At 40.8% G+C, this 25,427-nt stretch overlaps 1 protein-coding gene and 1 long non-coding RNA gene across 5 annotated transcripts in view; one reads left to right on the forward strand and one right to left on the reverse strand.

The window, feature by feature from the left end:
- Nucleotides 1-25,427, reverse strand: part of CREBRF (CREB3 regulatory factor) — a 68,121-nt gene that overhangs the window by 40,001 nt on the left and 2,693 nt on the right. For 3 of the 4 annotated variants that reach the window (XR_014062186.1, XM_081520512.1, XM_081520511.1), the window contains exon 2: nucleotides 716-907. Coding sequence is in view for 2 of the 4 variants with exons in the window: in XM_081520512.1 (XP_081376638.1) it covers nucleotides 716-724 (9 nt within the window). In the remaining 2 variants the exon portion in view is untranslated. Of the gene's footprint in view, nucleotides 1-701; nucleotides 908-25,427 lie in introns of all 4 variants that reach the window. The other variant, XM_081520513.1, reaches the window with a different exon arrangement.
- On the forward strand, nucleotides 3,176-6,947 carry LOC145517601 (uncharacterized). The gene is made up of 3 exons (XR_014062187.1): nucleotides 3,176-4,797; nucleotides 5,020-6,162; nucleotides 6,428-6,947. It is a non-coding gene; the product is annotated as an uncharacterized LOC145517601 (long non-coding RNA).

The raw sequence follows: 25,427 nt of genomic DNA on the forward strand, positions 1-25,427 counted from the left end.
ATAGTTCTGCCTGGCCCCACATAAAGCCACCTTACAGTCCCTGCCCTCTCATTATTTCTAGGTTTTTCACCAGTACAAAAAGGGAAAGGATAAGAGCTAACCACTGGAGAGGGAAGGGGAGACGTTTGGACATGCAGAGTGGGGAATAGGAGGACTTCATTTATTCTTTCAGTGATTGCCTCAAACCAGTAATTACCATAACATAAATAGTCATTCTTACACACGTTTTGTGGGAGGTAAGTGTGTGTGTGTGTGTATCTGGGATATGTGTGTATATATATATATATATATATATATATATATATAATAAAGGAGTATGTGTGTGTTATGTGTGAGAGAACACTGCAGTCCCTCACCATTTCCTCCTAATTGAATCCAATGGGCATGAAGAGGGAGGAACAATGGGAAACAAGAAGATACAGGGGAATGACATGGGCTTTCTGCGGCAGATTAATTTCTAGGGAGTTGGTTTAGCCCCCATAAAAGTCTGCATTTCTGTCACCTTTTAACCAATTTTTCGTTCACATTGTTCCACATATCAAGCTCATTAAATTTCAAAGCTGTGGCAAAAGAAGGATATATATTCAAAACCAGCTGAAAGCAGAAGCAAAATGTCTTTACAAAATAGTACAGAGTTGTATTAAGATTCAGAGAACTTACAGAACTAACTGCAGTGGGAAAATAGAAAACTTTGCACCTACTCTGTATGATTTACCTGAGGCATTTCCAAGCCCAGATCCTGAGAGTCTGATCCCAAACTTCTTTTTTTTCTCGTTTGTAAATTCCTTTCCAGCTTTACTTTTATTTCAAGACCAAAGATGATTTTCACAATAAACAGGTTTCCCAGGATGCATTCAATTCAACTGCTTGGATCTCTTGTTTTTTTCCTTAATAATCCTGTGCAAATCTGTCAAATAACACAAAGGAACTTCACTGAAAACGCCACTAAAAAACAAGTTGACCTTTCAAAAAAGACATTGACAAAGAACACTTTAAAGGAATCAGCATTGTAATTTTAATATTAAGAATGTGGCTGTTTTTAGTACCAAGTATACTGAAATTCAACATTCGCCCCTTTGTTTCTATAATAGGATTGGTCAATAACCAATTGGAATCGTAAAAAAATAACAAACATTAACAAAATTAACATAGGCCCATTTTTCCTGTGATCTAAAATGCATTTTCAGTTCAGCTGCTCAGTCGTGTCTGACTCTTTGCGACCCATCAATCGCAGCACGCCAGGCCTCCCTGTCCATCACCAACTCCCAGAGTTTACCCAAACTCATGTCCATCAAGTTGGCGATGCCATCCAGCCATCTCATCCTCTGTCATCCCCTTCTCCTCCTGCCCTCAATCTTTCCCAACATCAGGGTCTTTTCCAATGAGTCAGCTCTCTGCATCAGGTGGCCAAAGTATTGGAGTTTCAACTTCAACATCAATCCTTCCAATGAACACCGAGGACTGATCTCCTTTAGGATGGACTAGTTGGATCTCCTTGCAGTCCAAGGGACTCGCAAGAGTCTTCTCTAACACCACAGTTCAAAAGCATCAATTCTTCGGCGCTCAGCTTTCTTCACAGTCCAACTCTCACATCCATACATGACTACTGGAAAAACCATAGCCTTGACTGCTGCTGCTGCTGCTGCTAAGTCGCCCCAGTCGTGTCCAACTCTGTGCGACCCCATAGACGGCAACCCACCAAGCTCCCCCGTCCATGGGATTCTCCAGGCAAGAACACCAGGGTGGGTTGCCATTTCCTTCCCCAATGCATGAAAGTGAAAAGTGAAAGCAAAGCCCCTCAGTCGTGTCCGACTCTTCGCGACCCCGTGGACTGCAGCCCACCAGGCTCCCCCGTCCCTGGGATTCTCCAGGCAGGAACACCGGGGTGGGTTGCCACTGCCTAGACAGACCTTTGTTGGCAAAATAATGTCTCTGCTTTTTAACATGCTATCTAGGTTGGTCATAACTTTCCTTCCAAGGAGTAAGCGTCCTTTAATTTCATGGATGCAATCACCATCTGCAGTGATTTTGGAGCCCCCAAAAATAAAGTCTGACACTGTTTCCACTGTTTCCCCAACTACTTGCCATGAAGTGATGGGACCAGGTGCCATGATCTTTGTTTTCTGAATGTTGAGCTTTAAGCGGACTTTTTCACTCTCCTCTTTCACTGTCATCAAGAGGCTTTTTAGTTCCTCTTCACTTTCGGCCATAAGGGTGGTGTCATCCGCATATCTGAGGCTATTCATATTTCTCCTGGCAATCTTGATTCCAGCTTGTGCTTCTTCCAGCCCAGTGTTTCTCATGATGTACTCTGCATATAAGTTCAATAAGCAGGATGACAATATACAGCCTTGAAGTACTCCTTTTCCTGTTTGGAACCAGTCTGTTGTTCCAGGTCCAGTTCTAACTGTTGCTTCCTGACCTGCATACACGTTTCTCAAGAGGCAGGTCAGGTGGTCTGTTATACCCATCTCTTTCAGAATTTTCCAGTTTATTGTGATCCACACAGTCAAAGGCTTTGGCATAGTCAATAAAGCAGAAATAGATCTTTTTCTGGAACTCTCTTGCTTTTTCGATGATCAGCAGATGTTGGCAATTTGATCTCTGGTTCCTCTGCCTTTTCTAAGACCAGCTTGAACATCTGGAAATCCACGTTCACGTATTGCTGAAGCCTAGCTTGGAGAATTTTGAGCGTGTGAAATGAGTGCAATTGTGCAGTAGTTTGAACATTCTTTGGCATTGCCTTTCTTTGGGATTGGAATGAAAACTGACCTTTTCCAGTCCTGAGGCCACTGCTGAGTTTTCCAAATTTGCTGGCATATCGAGGGCAGCACTTTCACAACATCATCTTTCAGGATTTGAAATAGCTCAACTGGAATTCCATCACCTCCACTAGCTTTGTTCGTAGTGATGCTTTCTAAGGCCCATTTAACTTCACATTCCAGGATGTCTGGCTCTAGGTGAGTGATCACACCATCGTGATTATCTGCGTCGTGAAGACCTTTTTTGTACAGTTCTTCTGTGTATTCTTGCCACCTCTTCTTAATATCTTCTGCTTCTGTTAGGTCCATACCATTTCTGTCCTTTATTGAGCCCATCTTTGCATGAAATGATCCCTTGGTATCTCTAATTTTCTTGAGGAGATCTCTAGTCTTTTCCATTCTGTTTTCCTCTATTTCTTTGCACTGATCACTGAGGAAGGCTTTCTTATCTCTCCTTGCTATTCTTTGAAACTCTGCATTCAGATGGGAATATCTTTCCTTTTCTCCTTCGCTTTTCACTTCTCTTTTCACAGCTATTTGTAAGGCCTCCTCAGACAGTCATTTTGCTTTTTTGCATTTCTTTTCCATGGGGATGGTCTTGATCCTGTCTCCTGTACGGTGTCACGAACCTCCATCCATAGTTCATCAGGCACTCTGTCTATCAGATCTAGTCCCTTAAATCTATTTCTCACTTCCACTGTATAATCAGAAGGGATTTGATTTAGGTCATACCTGAATGATCTAGTGGTTTTCCCTACTTCCTTCAACTTAAGTTTGAATTTGGCAATAAGGAGTTCATGATCCGAGCCACAGTCAGCTCCCGGTCTTGTTTTTGCTGACTGTATACAGTTTCTCCATCTTTGGCTACAAAGAATACAATCAATCTGATTTCGGTGTTGACCATCTGGTGATGTCCATGTGTTGGGTCTTCTCTTGTGTTGTTGGAAGAGAGTGTTTGCTCTGACCAGTGCGTTCTCTTGGCAAAATTCTATTAGTCTTTGCCCTGCTTCATTCTGTACTCCAAGGCCAAATTTGCCTGTTACTCCAGGTATTTCTTGAATTCCTACTTTTGCATTCCAAAGGACATCTTTTTTGGGTGTCAGTTCTAAAAGGTCTTGTAGGTCTTCATAGAACCATTCAAGTTCAGCTTCTTCAGTGTTACTAGTTGGGGCATAGGCTTGGATTACCGTGATACTGAATAGTTTGCCTTGGAAACGAACAGAGATCATTCTGTCGTTTTTCAGATTGCATCCACGTACTGCATTTTGGACTCTTGTTGACCATGATGGCTATTCCATTTCTTCTAAGGGACTCCTGCGCACAATAGTAGATACAATGGTCATCTGAGTTAAATTCACCCATTCCAGTCCATCTTAGTTCGCCGATTCCTAGAATGTCGACGTTCACTCTTCCCATCTCCTGTTTGACCACTTCCAATTTGCCTTGATTCATGGGCCTAACATTCCAGGTTCCTATGCAATATTGCTCCTTACAGCATCGGACCTTGCTTCTATTACCAGTCACATCCACAACTGGGTATTGTTTTTGCTTTGGCTCCATCCCTTCATTCTTTCTGGAGTTATTTCTCCACTGATCTCCAAAAAAATGCGTTTTACTTAATGTTAAAATAAAGCTCCTATTTACTTTATGCTTTATATGAAAAAACATAATGTATCAACAATTTCATCTATTGTATAATCAATACTACTAAGTGAATCTACATTTTATATCCCTCATAAATCTACTAGAAGAACAATGAATACATAATCTAGAATTTAACATATCCTCACATTAAATCGGAGAAGGCAATGGCACCCCAGTCCAGTACTCTTGCCTGGAAAATCCCATGGATGGAGGAGCCTGGTAGGCTGCAGTCCATGGGGTCGCTAAGAGTCGGACACAACTGAACGACTTCACTTTCACTTTTCACTTTCATGCATCGGAGAAGGAAATGGCAACCCACTCCAGTGTTCTTGCCTGGAGAATCCCAGGGACAGCGGAACCTGGTGGGCTGCCGTCTATGGGATGGCACAGAGTCGGACACGACTGCAGCAACTTAGCAGCAGCAGCAGCTACATTAAATAGGGGTTTCCCATGTGGTTCAGTGGTAAAAAATCCGCCTGCCACAGGAGACAGAGGTTCAATCCCTGGGTCGGCAAGATCCCCTGGAGTAGGAAATGGCAACCACTCCAGTATTCTTGCCTGGAAAATCCCATGGATGGAGGAGCCTGGCAGGATCTAGTCCACGGGGTGGCAGAGTTGGACATGATAGAGCACACATGCACACACACTACATTAAATAAAATCACATTCATAAAGGCACAGGCAAATTATTCTTTGAGTTATAAGTGAAAGCTGTCCTTGAAGTAAGAATTATTCAAGTTTTGAATATGTGTATGTTGAGAGGGGAAACAGGAGTTAAGTACTACTTTGCAGAGTGGTTTCAAGGGTTAAACTAAATGACTTCAAATCACATGGCAAAGGGTCTTAAATATGGTAGAACCTGACAGGTCAGTTCCCTCTTCCCTCCTCTGCGAAGGCTTTAGCCAAGAACTAAATAGCTATACCTACTTCATCATCTCTTCCTGGATAAGTAGTCCTCAAAGTGTGATCCCAGGACCAGTAGCATCAGTATCAACCTGCAAATTTGTTAGAAGTGCAATTCTTGGGCTCTAGTCCAGATCCACTAAGGCAGAAACTGTGGGAGTAGAGCCCAGGAAAGTGCTTTAACAAGCCCTCAGGATGATTCTGCTCCTCCATAAAATGTGAGAACCTCTGTTTTAATCTGAATTCCTTGCTGTCATTCAGTCTAGATGCAGTATCATTTCTCAGACTGATGCAGAGTGCCAATTTAAGCTATGCTGCCCTCTGTAGTTAACACATTCTCTGGCCTAGAGCTTTACAGTGGTAAACATCAACTTCAGAGACCTCTTGCTGAACAAATAAGCGAGTCAACAAGGACTCAATAACTGTTGTACTCAGTTGGATTAGTATTCCAATTGACTATCACCCGCATTTCCAAGATCTTGGTTGGGCTCTTCTCTCTAGCTGGTTGTCATTCCCAGTGCACTGTTCTAGCCTAGGAAATACCTTCAAGTGCTCAACCTGAGCCTAGAAACAGAATTAACTATGTATCTCAATCCAGTGCTACAGTTTCAATGGACTGATGCCTACTCGTGCCAAAGGCCAGTTCTGGTCCAAAGGCCCTTTATGTGGCTTCATGCCTTGAACCTACTGCTGATGTGCAGTGTCAGTCCTAACTGTGTGAAACAAGGTCAGCTGTCTTTTCCAGATCTATTACTTAGATCCCCCTCTCCTCAAAAACACAAAGCATTCAAGTGATGCATTCAACAAAGTGGACATGTGTGTGAGTGTGTGTGTGTGTGTTAGCTGCTCAGTCGTGTCCAACTCTTTTATGACCCCATGAACTGTAGCTCGCCAGCCTCCTCTGTCCATGGAATTCTCCAGTCAAGAATACTGGAGTGGGTTGCCATCCCCTTCTCCAGGGAATCTTCCTGACCCAGGGATCAAACCTAGGTCTCCTGTATTCCAGACAAATTCTTTACCATCTAATCCTGGTCTATAAGCTGGGTCTGGGAGAAAAGTTTGATACTCTTCTAAAACCTGGAAGTTACCGTTTCTAGCAACAGGGTTGAAAGCTCAAGAAGATGTTGAGTTCTCATCAAGAAACATTTACTGGCATCTACTATAAACACTATGTACCAACAGCGTGGTTTGGCATTTACTACAGACACCATGTACATGAGCATGGTTTATCAGGGAAACACTGGACAAAAAAGGGCTAAGTTCTAGTCACAGCTCTCACTTGAAAACTCTACAACATTGGGTAGGTCAATCTTTCTAAACTTTATTTTCCTCATCTCTAGAAAGTAAGTAATATTATTTCTGGCTACCAAATTTTCTAAGCCATAAAAATTTCTTTTTCTTTTTTACCCTCTGAGCCACCATTTGTTGGGCTCTTTTACCATCTGAGCCACCAGGGAAGCTATAAAACTTCCATACGAAAACAAATATTTGATTAAAATGTTATTTTAAACACACGGCAGCAGAACAAACTTGTCAGTGCAGTTAACAAAAAGAGCACATGCTTGGGAAACAAGAGGCTTGGATTCCAGTTTTGAGTCCATAATTAAATAGGAGAGCGACCAAGACGACGGAGTAAAAGGACCCTAAATTCACCATCTCTCATAAGCACACCAAAATCACAACAATCTGCAGAATAAACACTGTTGGAAAAGACTGAAACCTACCAGAAAAGATCCTCAACAGCTAAAGACAGAAAACCACAATGCGATCAGTACAAGGAGCAGACTTGCAATATAATCAAATTCCATATCCCTGAGATTGGCAAACCACAAACTGGAGAATGATTACATTACAGAGACTCCCCCATAGGAGTAAGAGTTCTAAGCCCCACATCAGGGACCCCAGCCTTGGGATCTGGCATCAGGTAGAGGAGCCCCTAGAGCATTTAGCTTTGAAGGCCAGCAGAACTTAATTATAGAAGCTTCCCAGGGAAACAGAGATTTCACTCTTAAAGGATGCATTGCTGTTATTGTTGTTCAGTCACTCAGCCATGTCCAACTCTTTGCCACCCCACAGAGTGTAGCACGCCAGGCTTCCTTGTCCATCACCAACTCCTGGAGCTTGCTAAAACTCATGTCCATTGAGTCAGTGATGCCATCCAACCATCTCATCCTCTGTTGCCCCCTTCTCCTCCTGCCTTCCATCTTCCCCAGCATCAGGGTCTTTTCCAATGAGTCAGTTCTTTGCATCAGGTGGCCAAAGTATTCAGCATCAGTCCTTCCAATGAGTATTTAGGATTGACTGGTTTGATCTCCTTGCAGTCCAAGGGACTTCAAGAGTCTACTCCAACACCACAGTTCAAAAACATCAATTCTTTGGTGCTCAGCTTTCTTTATGGTCCAACTGTCACATCCATACATGACTACTGGGAAAACCACAGTTTTGACTAGATGGACCTTTGTCAGCAAAGTAATGTCACTGCTTTTTAATATCCTGTCTCGGTTTGTAATAGCTTTTCTTCCAAGGAGCAAGTGGCTTTTAATTTCATGGCTGCAGTCACCATCTGCAGTGATTTTGGACCCCAAGGAAATAAAATCTGTCCATTGTTTCCCCATCTATTTGCCATGAAATGATGGGACCAGATGCCATGATCTTAGTTTTTTGAATGTTGAGTTTCAAGCCAGCTTTTTCACTCTCCTCTTTCACCTTCATCAAGAGGCTCTTTAGTTCCTCTTCACTTTCTGCCATAAGGGTGGTATCATCTGCATATCTGAGGTTGTTGATATTTCTCCCGGCAATCTAGTAGTAGAAAACTACTAAAGCTCATCCATGAATTTGGTAAAGTTGCTGGATACAAAATTAATATACAGAAATCTGTTTCATTTCTGAATACTAACAAAGAAATATCAGAAAGAGAAATTAAGAAAACAATCCCATTTACAATCGTGTCAAAAAGAATTAAATACCTAGGAATAAGCCTACCTTAGGAGGCTGGTACTTCAAAAACTATAAAATGTTAATGAAAGAAACTGAAAATGACACTGATGAAAACGATATACCATGTTCTTGGACTGGAAAAATCAATATTATTTAAATGACCATACTACCAAAGGCAATCTACAGAATTCAAAGAAATCCCTATCAAATTCACAGAACTGGAACAAAAAAAATTTTTTTTAATCTGTATGGAAACACAAAAGACCCTGAATAGCCAAAATAATCTTGAGAAAGAGGAATGGAGCTGGAGGAATTATACTCTTCAGACTACTTTAAAGTCACAGTAATCAGAACAGTATGGCACTGACACAAACACAGACACACAGATCAATGGAACAGGAGAGAAGGCCCAGAAATAAACCCACACACTTATGGTCAGTTACTCTATGACAAAGGAGTCAAGAATATACAACGAAGAAAAGACAGTCTCTTCAATAAGTGGTGCTGTGAAGACTGTACATTTCATGTAAAAGAAATTAGAACATTCTCTAACACTGTATACAAAATAAAACTCAAAATGGATTAAAGACCTAAATGTTAAGACCAGATATTATAAACTCCCTAGAGGAAAATATAGGCAGAACACTCTGACATAAATCACAGTGATTTTGGGGGAGATTCATCTCCTGCTGCTGCTAAGTCGCTTCAGTCGTGTCCGATTCTGTGCAACCCCATAGACGACAGCCCACCAGGCTCCCCTGTCCCTGGGATTCTCCAGGCAAGAACACTGGAGTGGGTTGCCAGTTCCTTCTCCAATGCATTAAAGTGAAAAGTGAAAGGGAAGTCGCTCAGTTGTGTCCGACTCCTAGCGACCCCATGGACTGCAGCCTACCAGGCTCCTCCGTCCATGGGATTTTCCAGGCAAGAGTACTGGAGTGGGGTGCCATTGCCTTCTCCGTCATCTCCTAGAGTAATGGAAATAAAAACAAAAACAGAATCTGCCTGTCGATGGAAGAGCTGCAGAAGAGCCTCTGGTTCAATACTTGGATTGAGAAGATCCTCTGGAAAAGGAAACGGCAACTCACTCCAGTATTCTTGTCTGAGAAATCCCATGGACAGAGGAGCCTGGTAGGCTAGAGTCCATGAGGTCACAAGACTCCAACACAACTGAACGACTGAGGGCACACACACAACTAAATTTAAAAGCTTTTGCACAGCAAAGGAAACCATGAACAAAAAAAGACAACCTAGGAACTGGGAGAAAACATTCGGAAACAATGCTATCAACAAAGGATTAATTTCCAAAACATACAAACAGCTCATACAGCTTATTATCAAAAAACAAACAACCCAATCAAAAAATAGGCAGAGGACCTAAATGGACATTCCTCCAAAGAAAACATAAGGCTAGCCAAGATGCACATGAAAGATGCTCAATGTCGTTATTTAAAAAAGGCATATCAAAACTACAATTAAGTATCACTTCATGCCAGTCAGAATGATCATCATTAAAAAAATCTACAAACAATAAATACCAGCAAGAGTATGGAGAAAAAGGTACTCTCAAATATATTGCTGGTGGGAATGTAAACTGGTGTAACCATTATGGTGAATGGCATGGAGGTTCCTTAAATAACTAAAAACAGAGTAATCCTATGATCCTACAGTGCTATTGTTGGGCACATATCTGGAGAAAAGTCTAATTTGAAATATACATGCACTACAACATTCACTGCATCACTATTTACAGTAGTCAAGACATCAGGCAACCTAAATGTCCACTGGCAAGAATGGATAAAGAAGATGCTGTATACAACGGAATATTACTCAGCCATAAAAAAGCATGAAATGATGACATCTGCAGCAACATCAATAGACTTAGAGATCATCATATTAAGTGAAGTATGCCAGACAGAGAAAGAAAAACTGTATGATATAGCTTATTTCTGGAATCTAAAAAAATTATACAAATGAGCTTATTTACAAAAGAGAAATGAACTCACAGACACAGAAAACAAACTTTTGGTCACCAAAGGGAGGTGGGGGAGATGAATTAGGAGTCTGGGATTAACATATACACTATTATATATAAAGCAGATAACCAACAAGGACCTACTGAAGAGCACAGGAAACCACGCTCAGTATCTCATAATAACCTATAAGGGAAAAGAACCTGAAAAAGAATACACATATATATGTGTGTGTCTATATACATACGTGCATGTGTATAACTGAATCTCTTTGCTGTACACTTGAAACTAATGCAGTACTATACATTAACTATACTTGAATTTTAAAAAAACTAAACAGCCTTATGAATTAAATTAAGTTGCTATTTCTTATCTCCCAGAGTGAGGAATTACAATTATTCTCTCTTAATTATGTAATAGAGATATTATGAGAATTAAGTGATATATTAAGATGGAGAAGGCAATGGCACCCCACTCCAGTACTCTTGCCTGGGAAACCCCATGGACGGAGGAGCCTGGTAGGCTACAGCCCATGGGGTCGCCAAGAGTCAGACACGACGGAGCGACTTCACTTTCACTTTTCACTTTCATGCGCTGGAGAAGGAAATGGCAACCCACTCCAATATTCTTGCCTGGAGAATCCCAGGGACGAAGGAGCCTGGTGGGCTGCCGTCTGTGGGGTCGCACAGAGTCGGACACGACTAAAGCGACTTAGCAGCAGCAGCAGTAATGAAATATATCTGAAAAGTGATTATTATCAATAGGTATATTTTGCCAATGCGTTATTTTCTCCCACAGCTAGTCCAGCTCAGAAACTCATCTGTGACAGCTGTTAGCAACAAGGCTATATATTTTAAAGACACCAATTCCCAAAGACAGGGTATCCACTATGCAGAGAATGGAGCTCGTTCTCCTGGGATAAAGGTCTTTATTTGTTCCTCCTAGGGCACCCCACTCCAGTACTCTTGCCTGGAAAATCCCATGGATGGAGGAGCCTGGTAGGCTGCAGTCCATGGAGTCGCTAAGAGTCGGACACAACTGAGTGACTTCACTTTCACTTTTCACTTTCATGTATTGGAGAAGGAAATGGCAACCTACTCCAGTGTTCTTGCCTGGAGAATCCCAGGGACGGTGGAGCCTGGTGGGCTGCCATCTATGGGGTCGCACAGAGTCGGACACGACTGAGGTGACTTAGCAGTAGCAGTCTCTTAGGCAGCAGCAAACAGGATGAGATGTGGGTCAATTCTACCCCAAGCAGTAGGACCTTTACAACAATAAACTCACCCAATCTCTAAAACTGATGACTCAAGCTCACAATACCAACTATCCTCATTCCCAACATTTTGCACCCATTTCACAGAAATGTTTGGTACTCTTCCAAACATTTATTGTGAAACAACCAAGAAGAGACAAACTCCCCACCCAAAACTGCAAGAGAAAAAAAAGAATAAGGGCTTCTACAGCATTTACCATTAAACAGCATCTTCCATAATGACACACTGCTCCAAAACTATCTTCTACACCAAGGAGTCATATACAAAAGGCACATTGGATGGCCAAGGTGTAGTAACATGCTGCTGGGGGAAGCCTTTACACTTCTGTGGGCTCAAGAATATCCATATTTTACTCAAAGTGTTTGATATTAAAGTATGTAAAAAGTTAATGATCATTTCCAAATGTCTGACCTCAGGAATATGTGTTTCTAAGAATTTTAAATGGTTACTCAACAGAAGTGTTGTGAGGTTAGGAAACTATCATATTAAAGCTGTTACACTGCCTTTATGCAGAATTTCTTGGAAACTTTAAGATGCTAGGTTCTAATGTGCATTATAAGTCACCAATAGATGAGCAGAGCAGATCTCATTTCTCAAACTTATTTGATCATACAATCCTCCACCCTGCCCTCAAGCTGACCTCAAGGACTGGTGGTTACGCCAGAAAGAAACAAAAACCCAACAATGACAGCTAGGGGAAAGGCTAAATTAATTCCCCTAGTTATTACTTCCTCATCCACAGCTCTAGCTCACTAGTTCCCAATAGAGTTTTGAGTCTTTCAAGAGAGAGGACTGTGGTCCATTAGAAATAATATTTACCAACAGATTTTCTGTACTTGGGATCATTCAAGACTATTCAACAAGAGAGCTCCTAGGTGTAGGAAGATACTTCAGTAGCCGAGAATTACTTCTCTAAAGCATCATCCTAAAAGATGATGCTGTGAAAGTGCTGCACTCAATATGTCAGCAAATTTGGAAAACTCAGCAGTGGCTACAGGACTGGAATGCAAAGGTCAGTTTGCATTCCAATCCCAAAGAAAAGCAATGCCAAAGAATGTTCAATTACCACACCACTGCACTCATCTCACACGCTAGCAAAGTAATGCTCAAAATTCTCCAAACGAGGCTTTCAACGTGAACCAAGAACTTCCAGGTGTTCAAGCTGGATTTAGAAAACTCAGAGGTACCAGAGATCAAATTGCCAACATCTGTTGGATCACAGAAAAAGCAAGGAAGTTCCAGAGAAACATCTACTTCTGTTTTATTGACTACGCCAAAGCCTTTGACTGTGTGGATCACAACAAACTATGGAAAATTCTGAAAGAGATGGGAATACCAGACCACCTGACCTGCCTCCTGAGCAATCTGCATGCAGGTCAGGAAGCAACAGTTAGAACCTGACATGGAACAATGGATTGGTTCCAGGTTGGGAAACAAGTACATCAAGGCTATATTGTCACCCTGCTTATTTAACTTTTATGCAGAGTGCATCATGCGAAATATCAGGCTGGATGAAGTACAAGCGAGAATCAAGATTGCCAGGAGAAATATCAATAACCTCAGATATGCAGATGACATCACCCTTATGGCAGAAAGCGAAGAGGAAGTGAAGACCCTCTTGATGAAAGTGAAAGAGAAGAGTGAAAAAAAACTGGCTTAAAACTCAACATTCAAAACACTAAGATCATGGCCCCTAGTCCCATCACTTCATGGCAAATAGATGGGGAAACAATGGAAACAGTGACAGACTTTATTTTCTTGGGCTCCAGAATCACTGCAGGTGGTTGACTGCAGCCATGAAATTAAGACACTTGCTCCTTGGAAGAAAAGCTATGACCAACATAGACAGCATATTAAAAAGCAAAGACATTACTTTGCCGACAAAGGTCCATCTAGTCAAAGCTATGGTTTTTTCCAGTAATCACGTATGGATGTGAGTTGGACCAAAAAGAAAGCTGAGCACCAAAGAATTGATGCTGTTGAACTGTGGTGTTGGAGAAGACTCTTAAGAGTCCCTTGGACTGCAAGGAGATCGAACCAGTCCATCCTAAAAGAAATGAGTCCTGAAAATTCATTGGAAGGACTGATGCTGAAGCTTCCAATATTTTGGCCACCTGATGCGAAGAGCTGACTCATTGGAAAAGACTGATGCTGGGGAAAATGGATGGCAGGAGGAGAAGGGGACAACAGAGGATGAGATGGTTGGATGGCATCACCGAATGGACATGAGTTTGAGCAAGCTCTGGGAGTTGGTGATGGACAGGGAAGCCTGGCGTGCTGCAGTCCATGGGGTCGCCAAGAGTTGGACACGACTGGGTAACTGAGCTGACTTCTCTAAAGCAATGAGATGGGCCAAATGATTTATTTATAAGCAGCAACAGTACCACGTGAAGACAGTCACAGCTTCAACTGCTTTCATAGCCCTCCTCACCAGATCCTACCCTAAGTTTTCCTGGTTCTCCGTCTGAATATACGTTGAGGCTTACTGTGTACATCAAGCAAAGTAAAAGGTCAAGCAGGATGATAGGAAAGGTCAAAGGACCTTGTGTAAAGGTTTATCCTCGAGACTGCTCACAACACTAATCCAAACTTTAAAAGCCAAACCCCAAGAGCTAACTAGTGTGACCCAGGCAGCTTACACATATCCAAGAGCTCCTAAATTGTGCCCCTTCTGAATCTGAGGGTTCCAGCTAATTCCTAAGAGTCCACATATTAAAAAAGAGTTTACATCAAGAAAAATATTGTATGTTTAGTCACTAAGTCGCATCTGGCTCTTTGTGACCCCATAGACAGTAGCCCACCAGGCTCCTCTGCCCATGGGATTTCCCAGACAAGAATAATGGAGAGCGTTGCCATGTCCTTCTCCAGGCAAGAGAAATAAAAATTCCTTTCTAAATCAAAATACTTATGAATAGACTGATACTGTATATGATGGTTAGAGTTCCTAGAGGTCCCCTTCTATATGGCACCAACTTAGGCCATGGCTCTTTTTTATTATCTTGAAGACACCAGTTCTTCACAATGGTAAGCAGCGCATCTGAATCATCAGCGTAGATGTTAAAAAATTTTGACACACCCATCCAGGATGGTTAACAGCCAAATAATGGAAAATAACAAGTGTTGGTGAGGATATGGAAAAATCAGAAACACTGTGCACTGCTGATGGGAATGTAAAACAGTACAGCTGAGAAACAGTTTAGTAATTCCTCAAAAAGTTCAACACAGAATTACTATCTGATCTGGCAATTCCACATCTTGATACATATCCAAAGAAATCGAAAGCAGAACTCAAACTGATCCATGTACACCCGTACTCACAGCAGCATTATTCACAAGAGCCAAAAGGAAGAAACAATCCCAGTGGTCATTAACAGATGAAAAGATAAACAAAATGTGGTATGTGCACACACTGGAACATTATTCAGTCATGAAAGGAATGCAATTCTGATACATGCTACAACATGGATGAACTTTGCAAACAGTATGCTAAGTGAAACAAATCAGACACACGACAAATATTATACGATTCCACTTATATGAAGTACCAGAAAAGGCAAATTCATGGAGACAGAAAGAAGAGAGGTTACCAGAGGCTGGGAGAGTTATTATTTACTGGGTAAAGAATTTCTGTTTGGGGTGATGAAAATATTCTAGATATTTCAGAACAGTGGTGATGGTTACACAAAATTGTCAATCCACTTAATGCCACTGAATTATGCACAATATGGTTTAAATGGTAAAATTAATGCTTATTTTACCACAAGCCAAAATTTTATGATTATTATTATTATTCTGACTTGCCACACACAGCTTATGGGATCTTTGTTCCCTGACCAGGGATTGAACCTGTGCTTCCTGCAGTGGAAGCACAGAGTCCTAATGACTGGACTGCCAGGGAATTCCCCACTAGAGAAATTTTTTAAACAACGTTTGTGGTAAGAAAGGCCATTGCATTTATACTGTTATATAATTCATATATCATGGTTTATTTTGATCATTCCTAAATGCTGCTAGTTCATGTTCATTTCTTTCATGTGGCAGAGTTCTTGGGTTCTCTCTCTGTAGGTGGTAACCATCCTGACCCCTAATTTAAATAAATCATTTCCCCTGTGATTTAATCCCCAAGATGAAAGAAAGAGAAGGGGGAGAGGGAGGAAGGAAAGACCGCCACACATTCCATGCAAACTGCTATACTTCAAATGCCCCACTCAACAATTCTTTTCCTTTTGAAAATTACTTAGCAAGAGTTGAACAAAACAGACCTGCAGAGGCTTACTAAATCAAGCTGTTTTACCAGTCACCAAACCATTGAGGATGCAGAGGCTGACTATGTGAGAGATTCATTATAGAAAATGTGGGGGCTGTGTTCTCCCTTCATGACATCATATAAATCCTGTGAACATGTCACTCCTTTCTACCCTTCAACAGCCCCTCTCTAGAGTCCAAAATTTGGGAAACAAGCAAGGAAATTTCAAACTAGATGGTTATCCTAAACAGACACCTTGTGAACTCCTCATCCCTGGGTCAGCCCAACAGGCTCCTTTTATCCTCACCCTCAGAATTCTAAAAATAAGGAGGTAAAATGGGTTGGTCACAACACTTTAATTAAGTAAAACAGGTAAAACCACGTTTTCCTGAGAATCCTGAGGAGCTAAGAAAATACACTAAATCTCAAAAGTGATCTCTCCTTGGGATGCTGTCTTAGAGAAAGACACAAGCCCTCTCAGAGAATTATATTTCTTTCCAAAATCTTTGTTGTTGTTCAGTTGCTAAGTCATGTCTGACTCTTTGCAACCCCATGAACTGCAGCACACCAGGCTTCCCTGTCCTTCACTATCTCCCAGAGTTTGCTCAGACTCATGGCCACTGAGTCAGTAATGCCATCCAACCACCTCATCCTGTTGCTCCCCAAACTCTGGCTCAACGTTAACCAGAGACAAGACACATGAGCTTATTTAAACCACTTTCGGAACCAATAAGAAAGACTATTAAGGCAGGTTTCTTTCAGTGTGAGTCGAACGGGAAGAGTTTTTATTTCTGACAACTATCAACTATAAGATACTAGGGTCTTTCTGCAGTCTTAATACCTGCCAATTAAGCTGTTTGCAGCACAAGAATAAAAGCGTGGGATGATTTTAGACAGAACCAAAGAATGCATTTCTAACCACAGCCACCCTTGACAACTCGTGTCAAATACTCGGTTTCTATTTGGTGTTACTGTTCACAGATTACAAAGCATACTACTATACCCTGTCACTTAATACAACTTGGTGAAGTAATTAGGATTAGTATTAGCATTATTATTGGCACCCCCATCCTCTGTCCAACTGCTGGACTTTAATTTGAAAAGTTCACCAAGTATGAGAGTTGTCCACGGTCATTCAGTAAATGGATGCCTCTGTGCAAATCTACCAGACTGTCTCTATTGTCAATGCCTCAAAGGTCATCTCCAGAGGACACCCAAATCTATGTCTTCATTCTAAACACACCAGTGAACCATCCCTACTATCTGAGACCCAGGTATTTTCCCGGATCACTTACAGTCCATGACCTCAGACACAACACGCCACCTCCCCATTCAAATGTTTATCCTGTCAATAGTACCACCATTATCAGACATTGAGGCATGTAACACTGATCTCAGCTTTGACTCTCTTCTTCCTCCTCCCCACTTGCTGTGTATTAATCCCCATTTGCTGTGTTTTAAATCATGTCAGGCTCTTTATTAAAAATACACCGACAATTTAATCTTGTACAGAGGATGCATGTACTGGTCTGACTTTGCCTTTCCCACTTTCTCAGCCCTTGCTTGGAACCTCATCCTTTTCTATTCACTGTCCCAATATTTGCCCTACAGATCTCTTTGCTTCCAACCTCTCCCTCTCTCCACTTCTTATGCTCCCTTATCAAATTATTCTCCCTAAACTACCACATCATATTAGCACTGTGCTCGGAAGTTTTCAGCAACTAACATTATCTCCTGGATAATTAATGTTCAAAATACTCAGACACAAAGAAACTATCTTTCCATACCCCAACTTCCACTCCTCTCTGATAAATATAACATTGGTATCAGCTTAATCTTACAATCTCCCCCAAGTCCTCACTTACAATCTCACTTCACTAAGGATCTCCAGCAGTGAGACTCTGGCTTTTCATGCCTTTGCTTATGTTTTTCCTCTTTCTCCTCCCAAACCCTTGCCTCTTCTATTAGAGACTATAAAATCTTTAAGAATGACTATTATGTCTCATGTCTACTACTGCAGCATCAAGAGCAATGCTTTGCCCAGCACAAGCATCCAGACAAGAGTTCCATGAACAGGAAATCTCCTAAGACCACAGGTCACTCTAGATAAGGAGTCAGAGGCATGTCATTCTTCATACAGAAAGAGGACGTTACAAAGAAGTCACTCAGTATATATTTATTAAGCATCTTTGATGCGCTCTGAAGTATCTTGTACAAGCTTGTACAAGCTTGTTAATTTGAGTCTTGAATCACTGTAGTTATCACACAGTAAAAGTATCTAAAATTGTATTCCTAATTTTTTTTTTCTAATTTCCAGGAAGAATACTGTTCAAATTTCAATTTAAAGATATTAAATAATTTTTGTCTAGGCAGAAGAGAACAGAGTAGGATTAAAACTTACTTAAACCAACTGAATCCGGGCACTAGACTAATACATGTTGCACTACTCTCTCTCCTTTGCTTTCTCTATCACACACACACATTTTTAACTATGACAAATATTTTATTCAGGTTCAACACTGGAGTTTTAAAGAATCATTTCACTTTCTGAGCTGTTCTACAAAACATAAAAAGGAACAATACAATTAAAGGTAGCAGCACAAAAACAGCAGTGCAGGTGAGAGCACACTTGAGCCATCCAGCAGTATTTCAGGGCAACATCCACTTGGGACTGATCCTAACAGCTCCAGGGCTCGTATAATCAGAGATCTGGACCCTTCCTCAAAATTTATTGTCTCCTCACTCCTTTCTCAGAGTTGATGCTTTTCAAAAGTAGCATGGATGTAAATATACTAGAGGCAATTTTTAAATTCCCTTCAAATTCCTTCCTACTGTGAAATGGGCTATTATATGCCAGTGGCTCAGGACTATAAACGTACAGAGGTTATGACCCAAGGGCTACAGAGGTTGTAAGTACAGTTATGTAGTCTTTCTCTCTACACTGAGAAAGGGGAGTGGCTGCCTCTTTGGCTCCACTACCCCTAAAAGGGCTTCCCTGGTAGCTCAGCAGTGAAGAATCTACCTGCCAAGCAGGAGATGTGGGTTCAATCCCTGGGAAGATTCCCTGGAGAAGGAAATGGCAACCCATTCCAGTATTCTTGCCTGGGAAATCCCTTGGACACAGGAGCCTGGCAGGCTACAATTCACAGAGTTGCAAGAGTCGAACACGACTGAGTGACTAAATAATCACAACAAAATGAGAAGCAAACTCTAGATTCAAGATACAAAGTTGTGCTTTAAACCTGAGTATTTGGGATTTTGTTCCATTCTCACCTGTCTTATTTGTAAATACAAGAATTCCCCAGGGATATTGTGATTCATGATAATATGTAAAGAATCTAGCCCTGGCACAAAACAGACACTCAATAAATGGTGGCTATTTTTTTGTTTTCTGATTCCTTCCTTAGTATAAGATGTTCCTGGGATGTGGCTGCTACTGAATATACAAACCTAAATTCAACATGGAATTCTAGACTGTCCAAATTCCAAACTTAATTATCACGAACCACACTGCCTGAAACTAGGGTGAATACACGACATGCAAGCAACACAGGTCATTTAACACCCTCACTCCAGCTTTATGAGGGTGAAATGTTCATTATGCTGGTTTAATCAGCAAAACAATCTTTGGATTCACAAAGTAGTTCATAAAATTGCAAACTAGTCATCTCTGTACACAATAAAGAACTGGAGAATAAATTACAAGGGAAAGGGCTTCTTCTGAGAGATTATTGCTCTTATTCTTCAAAAAATCACATACAATTTACCTCTTTTTTATAGTCATTTATACTGGCTTCATCAAAGATTCTGAGTAATTCAAGTGGATAGATTTATACAAAACTTATCTTTGTACTTAAAAGACCTTACACAGTTTCTGAAGAATACATACATACACATACAGTTTAATCTACACTATACTTATCTCAACAAGGCTCAGAATAAATCAAAACAAAGGAGGTAGACTATCCCAACTGCTGAGAAAACATAGCTTTGAATAGAACCAGCAGCTAACAGAAGAGAAATACAAAGAGTAACCAGAACCTGGTCCCATTCTTCCATTAGACATTCATAATTCTTACATCCCTCCAAGGAGAGTAAAGAATAAAATTCATTTACAGTAATTTAATAGTTTTTAACTTAGGAGTTTGGGAAACCAGCAAGTTATTGTGCTAAGGTATAAACAAGGTACAGGAGCCTAGTAAGTTCACTCTACTAAGAGTATGTACAATTTAAAAGGAGAGACAAAGACTAAAGTTGTTTCTTTCTTTGTTCATTTTTATTTGGCTGTGTGGCTTGTAGGTTCTTAGTTCCCCAACCAGGGACTGAACCTGGATGTTGACAGTGAAAGCGCCAAGACCTAACCATTGGACTACTGGGGAATTCCCCCAAAACTGAAAATTTAAAGCAAAGTTCTCAAACTGAATTGCAGCCATAAATCAATGCCTACCTATGGATTTTGTTCAGCCGACACAGCAGTGTTTATAAAAAGTTAAACTTCAGCGATCAGAACTTAAGTTGGAAATTTCATATAAAATTTCTGTATCCTGTTATCGAATACCACTCTCTGGAGGGGGAAAAAACAGACCTGACAACACTGGGTACATACTCCCAGCAAGATCACCTAAACTGGAGTTGAGAGCCATCACTTGACATTGGCCTGTGCTTTCCAGCTTGCTCCAGTCACCATCCAGTCCTATTTTACAGGTGGAAAATCTTCAAGATTCTCAAAATGACACGCATGCATGCTAAGTTGCTTCAGTCATGTCCAACTGTAAGGGACCCCATGGACTGTAGCCTGCCAGGCTCCTCTGTCCATAGGGATTCTCCAGGCAAGAATACTGGAGTGGGTTGCCATGCCCTCCTCCAGGGGACCTTCCTGGCCCACGGATTGAACCCACATCTCTAACGTCTCCTGCACTGGCAGGTGGGTTCTTTACCACTAGATACCACCTGGGAAACCCCTCAAAACCACAGTTGGCAAAAAGCCTGTTTGTTGAGTATAGCTAACTCCAGGACTTTCGTTCTTAATCATTTCACAACTCTACGTCCAAGTGAAAAGTAATATGAAAACAGGTATTTAAAAGAACTATACAGGAATGTCTATAGCAGCTTTATTCACAATAACCTAAAATCTGAAAGCAGCCAAAATATCCACCGACTGGTAAATGGACAGACTGTGGTACGTCCATAAGATAACAAGTATTCAGCTGATACTTGAAACAACAAGAATAAATCTCAAAAGCATGATGTTAAGTAAAAGCAGTCAGACTCATAAAACAACAGATTCTATGACTGGACTTACATGAAATTACAAAAAAGAAAAAACTATAGTGACAGCAAGTAAATAGTACTTGCAGCCAGAGTGAAGAGGGGCATGAGGGAACTTTCTGTGCTGATGGAAATATTCCACATCACGACTGTAGAGAAGGTTAAATAACTGCACACATTTGTCAAAACTAAAAATTGAGTGGATTTATGAAACCTGTACCTCAATAAAGCTAGTTCTAAAAACAGGCATTCAAAAAATACTACAAAACTAGAGAGAAGAGTACTACTATCTCTACCTGGGAAAGTTTGGGAAAATCTCAGGAAAAGGTGCGATTTGAATTTGGTCTCGTCACAGAACAAGTTTAAGACATGTAAGTAGTAAAAAACACAGATATAATAAGTAATATTCTGCACTGTAGCCTATGAGAAGTGGCATCTCTGAATACAAAGGAAAAATGCTTCAAAAAAGGAAATTCACAGAAATGAATAATTAGTACCTGGATAAGTATCAAAGGTAAGTTGATCGCACAAGATTTCCCAAGAGGGAATCAACTCAGACATTTATTGCTGTTCATATGCAAAATTAACCGTACTATAAAAGAATTTTTGTTTTCTTTTCAAACAAAGCAAAAAGAAAAGGAAGACTCCAGAAAAGGAAAAGAAATCTAAAGAGTAAAGGAAGGGATGGAGGCAAGGAGATGAAGTAAAGGTAAGGGACACACTGCGTCAGAATCAAAGGTACTTGGTACCCACAGATGAGAAAACAGAAAAAGGGAGGCATGTCAGACCTTGAGGGGCTAAAAGGAAAATGAAAAACTAGGGGAAAACAGACCAAAGTCAGAGCGAAAAAGAAAAGAGAACAGGGACCTGACAGTGCAAAGCAGACGCAGAAGAATTAGAGGACAAGGGAAAGCAGAAAAGTTCTTTCCTCCTGAATCTCACAAAGTAGTCCCTTCCTCTTCTACCTGTGCCTCTGCCTTAGCTGAAGTCTTCTCATACCCAACCCTACTCCATACATCTTGTACACCTTTCAGACTTCTCTGATTTCTTTCACTAGCCTTCAAATCCCAGTTTAAATGCCATCTTGTCTGGGAAGCTTTTCCAACTCTTCCAAGCAGAATCCACGCTGTTCTAAATACCATAATGTTGAACTGTAGTATCTGTCTCCTCTACTAGTCTATGGGCAACTCCAGCCGAGGATTTAGTAGTGAGGATGAAAACCTTTACTAAAGAGCAGTCTGAAAAACTATAATGTCCATCCAGTCTTCTACAACGATTTCCAGGTGGCTCAGTGGTAAAGAATCTGCCTGCCAAGCAGGAGATGCAGGTATGATCCCTGGGTCGGGAAGATCCCCTGGAGAAGGACATGGCAACCCACTCCAATGGTTTTGTCTGGAGAATCCCATCGACAGAGGAGCCTGGTGGGCTACAGTCCACAGGGTCACAAAGAGTAGGACACGACTTTGTAATTAAACTAACAAGTCTTCCACAACACGAACAGGAGGCTTGAAGCTTTTCTGTTTAAAGGGTACAGTGAGGGAATCCCCTGGTGTTCTAGGAGTTAGGACTTGGTGCTTTCACTGCTGAGGGCCCCAGTACAATCTGTGGTCAGGGAACTAAGATCCTACACACCTCACAGAACAGCCAAAAAAAGGAGTACAGTGCATCTTTCAAACAAGAGTACATATACCTTACCCCCAGTGTCTCCCTATACGGTCAAAGGGCATTTTTAAGTTTTGTTTTCATTTCTCAGTGAATAGCACATATAAAACAGAAGGAAAATTGTACCAGGAATGGTGTATAGCAGTCAAAGTAAGAAATTTATCTACAAAATGAAAGGGGGCGGTTCAATTTGCTAAAACAAAACATTACTTGGAAGAAAGCGTTAAGTGTTCCACAAGGAATCTGAAGGAAACTGAAGGACAAAAAATCAGCAAGCTCATGATGCTCTCACGAGAAACTTGCCAACGTCAACAATACCCAAAGATTAGTAAGTGAAAACATGACTTTGTAACAAAACATGTAAATATGGTTTGGCTGTTGTCAAAAGGACAGACTGACAGGATGATCAGAGTTGCTGGAAATTAGTGAGGAGATGAGTAGTTCAGAAGTCTGCTGGGGGTGAAGACTTTCAACATGGATTTTGGAAGAAATGTCATGAACTGCTAAAACGCTTACAAGGCTTAGCCAGCAACGGAATGAGATGGTACTGCACTCACAAAGCACCACTGCGTGTGTGCCAAGTTACTTCAGTTCTCTCTCGTTGCGACCCTATGAACTATAGTCCACCAAGCTCCTTTGTCTATGGGATTCTCTAGGCAAGAATACTGGAGTGAAGTGCCATGCCCTCCGCCAAGGGATCTTCCCAACCAGGTATCAAACCCTTGTCTCTTGTGTCTCCTCCATCGGCAGGCAGGTTCTTTACCACTGTGCCATCTAGGAAGCCCACTGCAGTCCCCTGCATCAAACTCTCTCCACATCTAACCCAACTCATTGGGATAAAACAGACTTATTAGCAAGAATGATTTTACATATTTCTGCCTAAAGGGACCCTTGCTCGAGAGATGAATAATTATCCCAAACATCTAAGAAGTAAGAAATTTTGCTCACATTTGCCAAACATGCAGAGACCAAGTGTGCCAAGAGCTAATGACCAATTCAAAGGACAAAGAACAAGGTTTTTGGTTGCTGTTTTCCTGGAAGGAATATTTGAGTCTAACTAATGGAATGTACCTAACAACAACAACAACAACAACAAAAATCAAGGGATTTTTAAGAAATCATCGAAATAGCTTTTCTTACAAAAAAGGGTCAATTTTAACATGTAGACTTTTTGTTTGATGACCAGATGGTGACTAATTACTCCCTTCCAACTAAGAAAAGCCCAAAGTCTCTACTAATAGCAGACTGACTTCACTGCCTTCTAGATAAGCAGTTTTTAGCAATTTACTCATTTATTTAAACAGTTCAAAAACACTAAAAGTTGTTAGGCACTGGGGATACAGAAATAAGAGGAAGACTCTGACCTCAAATGGCTCGCTGTTAAGTAGGTAGAGAAATACTGTAGAGTGCAGAGAGTCCTAATAAAAGAGAAACTGAGAGGCAATCACTAACAGAAAGAAAACTGAATACAGATATGCTAGGCAGTTTCAAGCAAGCCCGAACTATTAGCATATTCAAAGTACAAGAGTTTGAGAATAACTAACAATTTCCCAATAGCCCTCTGTGAATTAGAAAAAAATCACTAATCCTTACCATTTACAATTTAATAAAATGAATCACTCACAGTCACCCCAGCAAACATAGGTTAACCAGAACTAGAAACAAGATTGAAGCCCACAGGATGTTTTTTGGTTTTAAGAGGTCAATATATTCTCTTTCCTAAATTTTCATGCTCACTCTGAAATCCAGTTCGAATCAACAAGACTGGTGAAATACTACATAAAAATAAAATGGAAAGCTACACATGAAAAAAGTACTTGCCTGTGTTAACATTTTTAGTTATGGCATCTCCACTTCAGTGGGCATTTAGCACTATCTGATATTTTCCAAGGAAAGGGAGGGGCAGCAACCTACATTTTGGGGGTCTGGTTTGTAAAAGCAACCTATCCTATTTAGATAATTCTACAAAGAGCTCAGGCAAAAACATAAACAATGTGGCTCCCAAATTACATGTATGATATATGTAAGATCTACGTGTGTTATCTATTCACTCAACCAACTTCTCTCCAAACAGTTAACACACTAAGCTTCTTAGATACATTTTAAAGTCGAATTTTTTCAATCAGAATGCATCTCTAAAATAAATAAGACTTGACATTCCAACATTTGCTTTAAACAGGTTTTCAGGAAGACATCTACTCGCAAATAAAAATGTAGAATAAAACGTAGACACGTGGTCTTACTCTAAAAATTCTTCAAGGCATGAGATACATACATTCTGCAAGTGCTCAAATATTACCCGAAGTTCATGTGTATATATGTTGCAATAACTTAACATCCAAGTACTTAAAACCCAGAGACTGATGTCTTAGAACATGGGTTGACAAACAAGCTACAGCCTTCAAATACAGCCTGTTCTTATAAATAAAGTTTTATTGGATTATAGCCCCAAACATACTGTCTCTGGCTGTTTTCATGCTACAATCTGCAGACCTGAGTAGGTGTGACATACACTACACGGCCCACAAAGCATAAATATTTACTACTCCATCCTGTACAGAAAGTCTGCACAGGTTACCCTATCTTAGAATCATTAGAATCAATGATCTGACAAATTTATGTCCAGGCTAAGAGTTCATCTACCCTGAAAGTTGAACTACTGAATATGGTAAAAGAGGATTTGTCCCCAAAACATCCAAGTACAAACCCACACGGAAAGAAACCTCTGCTGAATCACTGAAAATCATGTAGTTGTCAATCT

This window comes from Giraffa tippelskirchi, chromosome 8 (genome assembly GCF_054371585.1).
Source record: "Giraffa tippelskirchi isolate mGirTip1 chromosome 8, T2T-mGirTip1v1.2.pri, whole genome shotgun sequence".
In the NCBI taxonomy this organism is placed as follows: domain Eukaryota; kingdom Metazoa; phylum Chordata; class Mammalia; order Artiodactyla; family Giraffidae; genus Giraffa; species Giraffa tippelskirchi.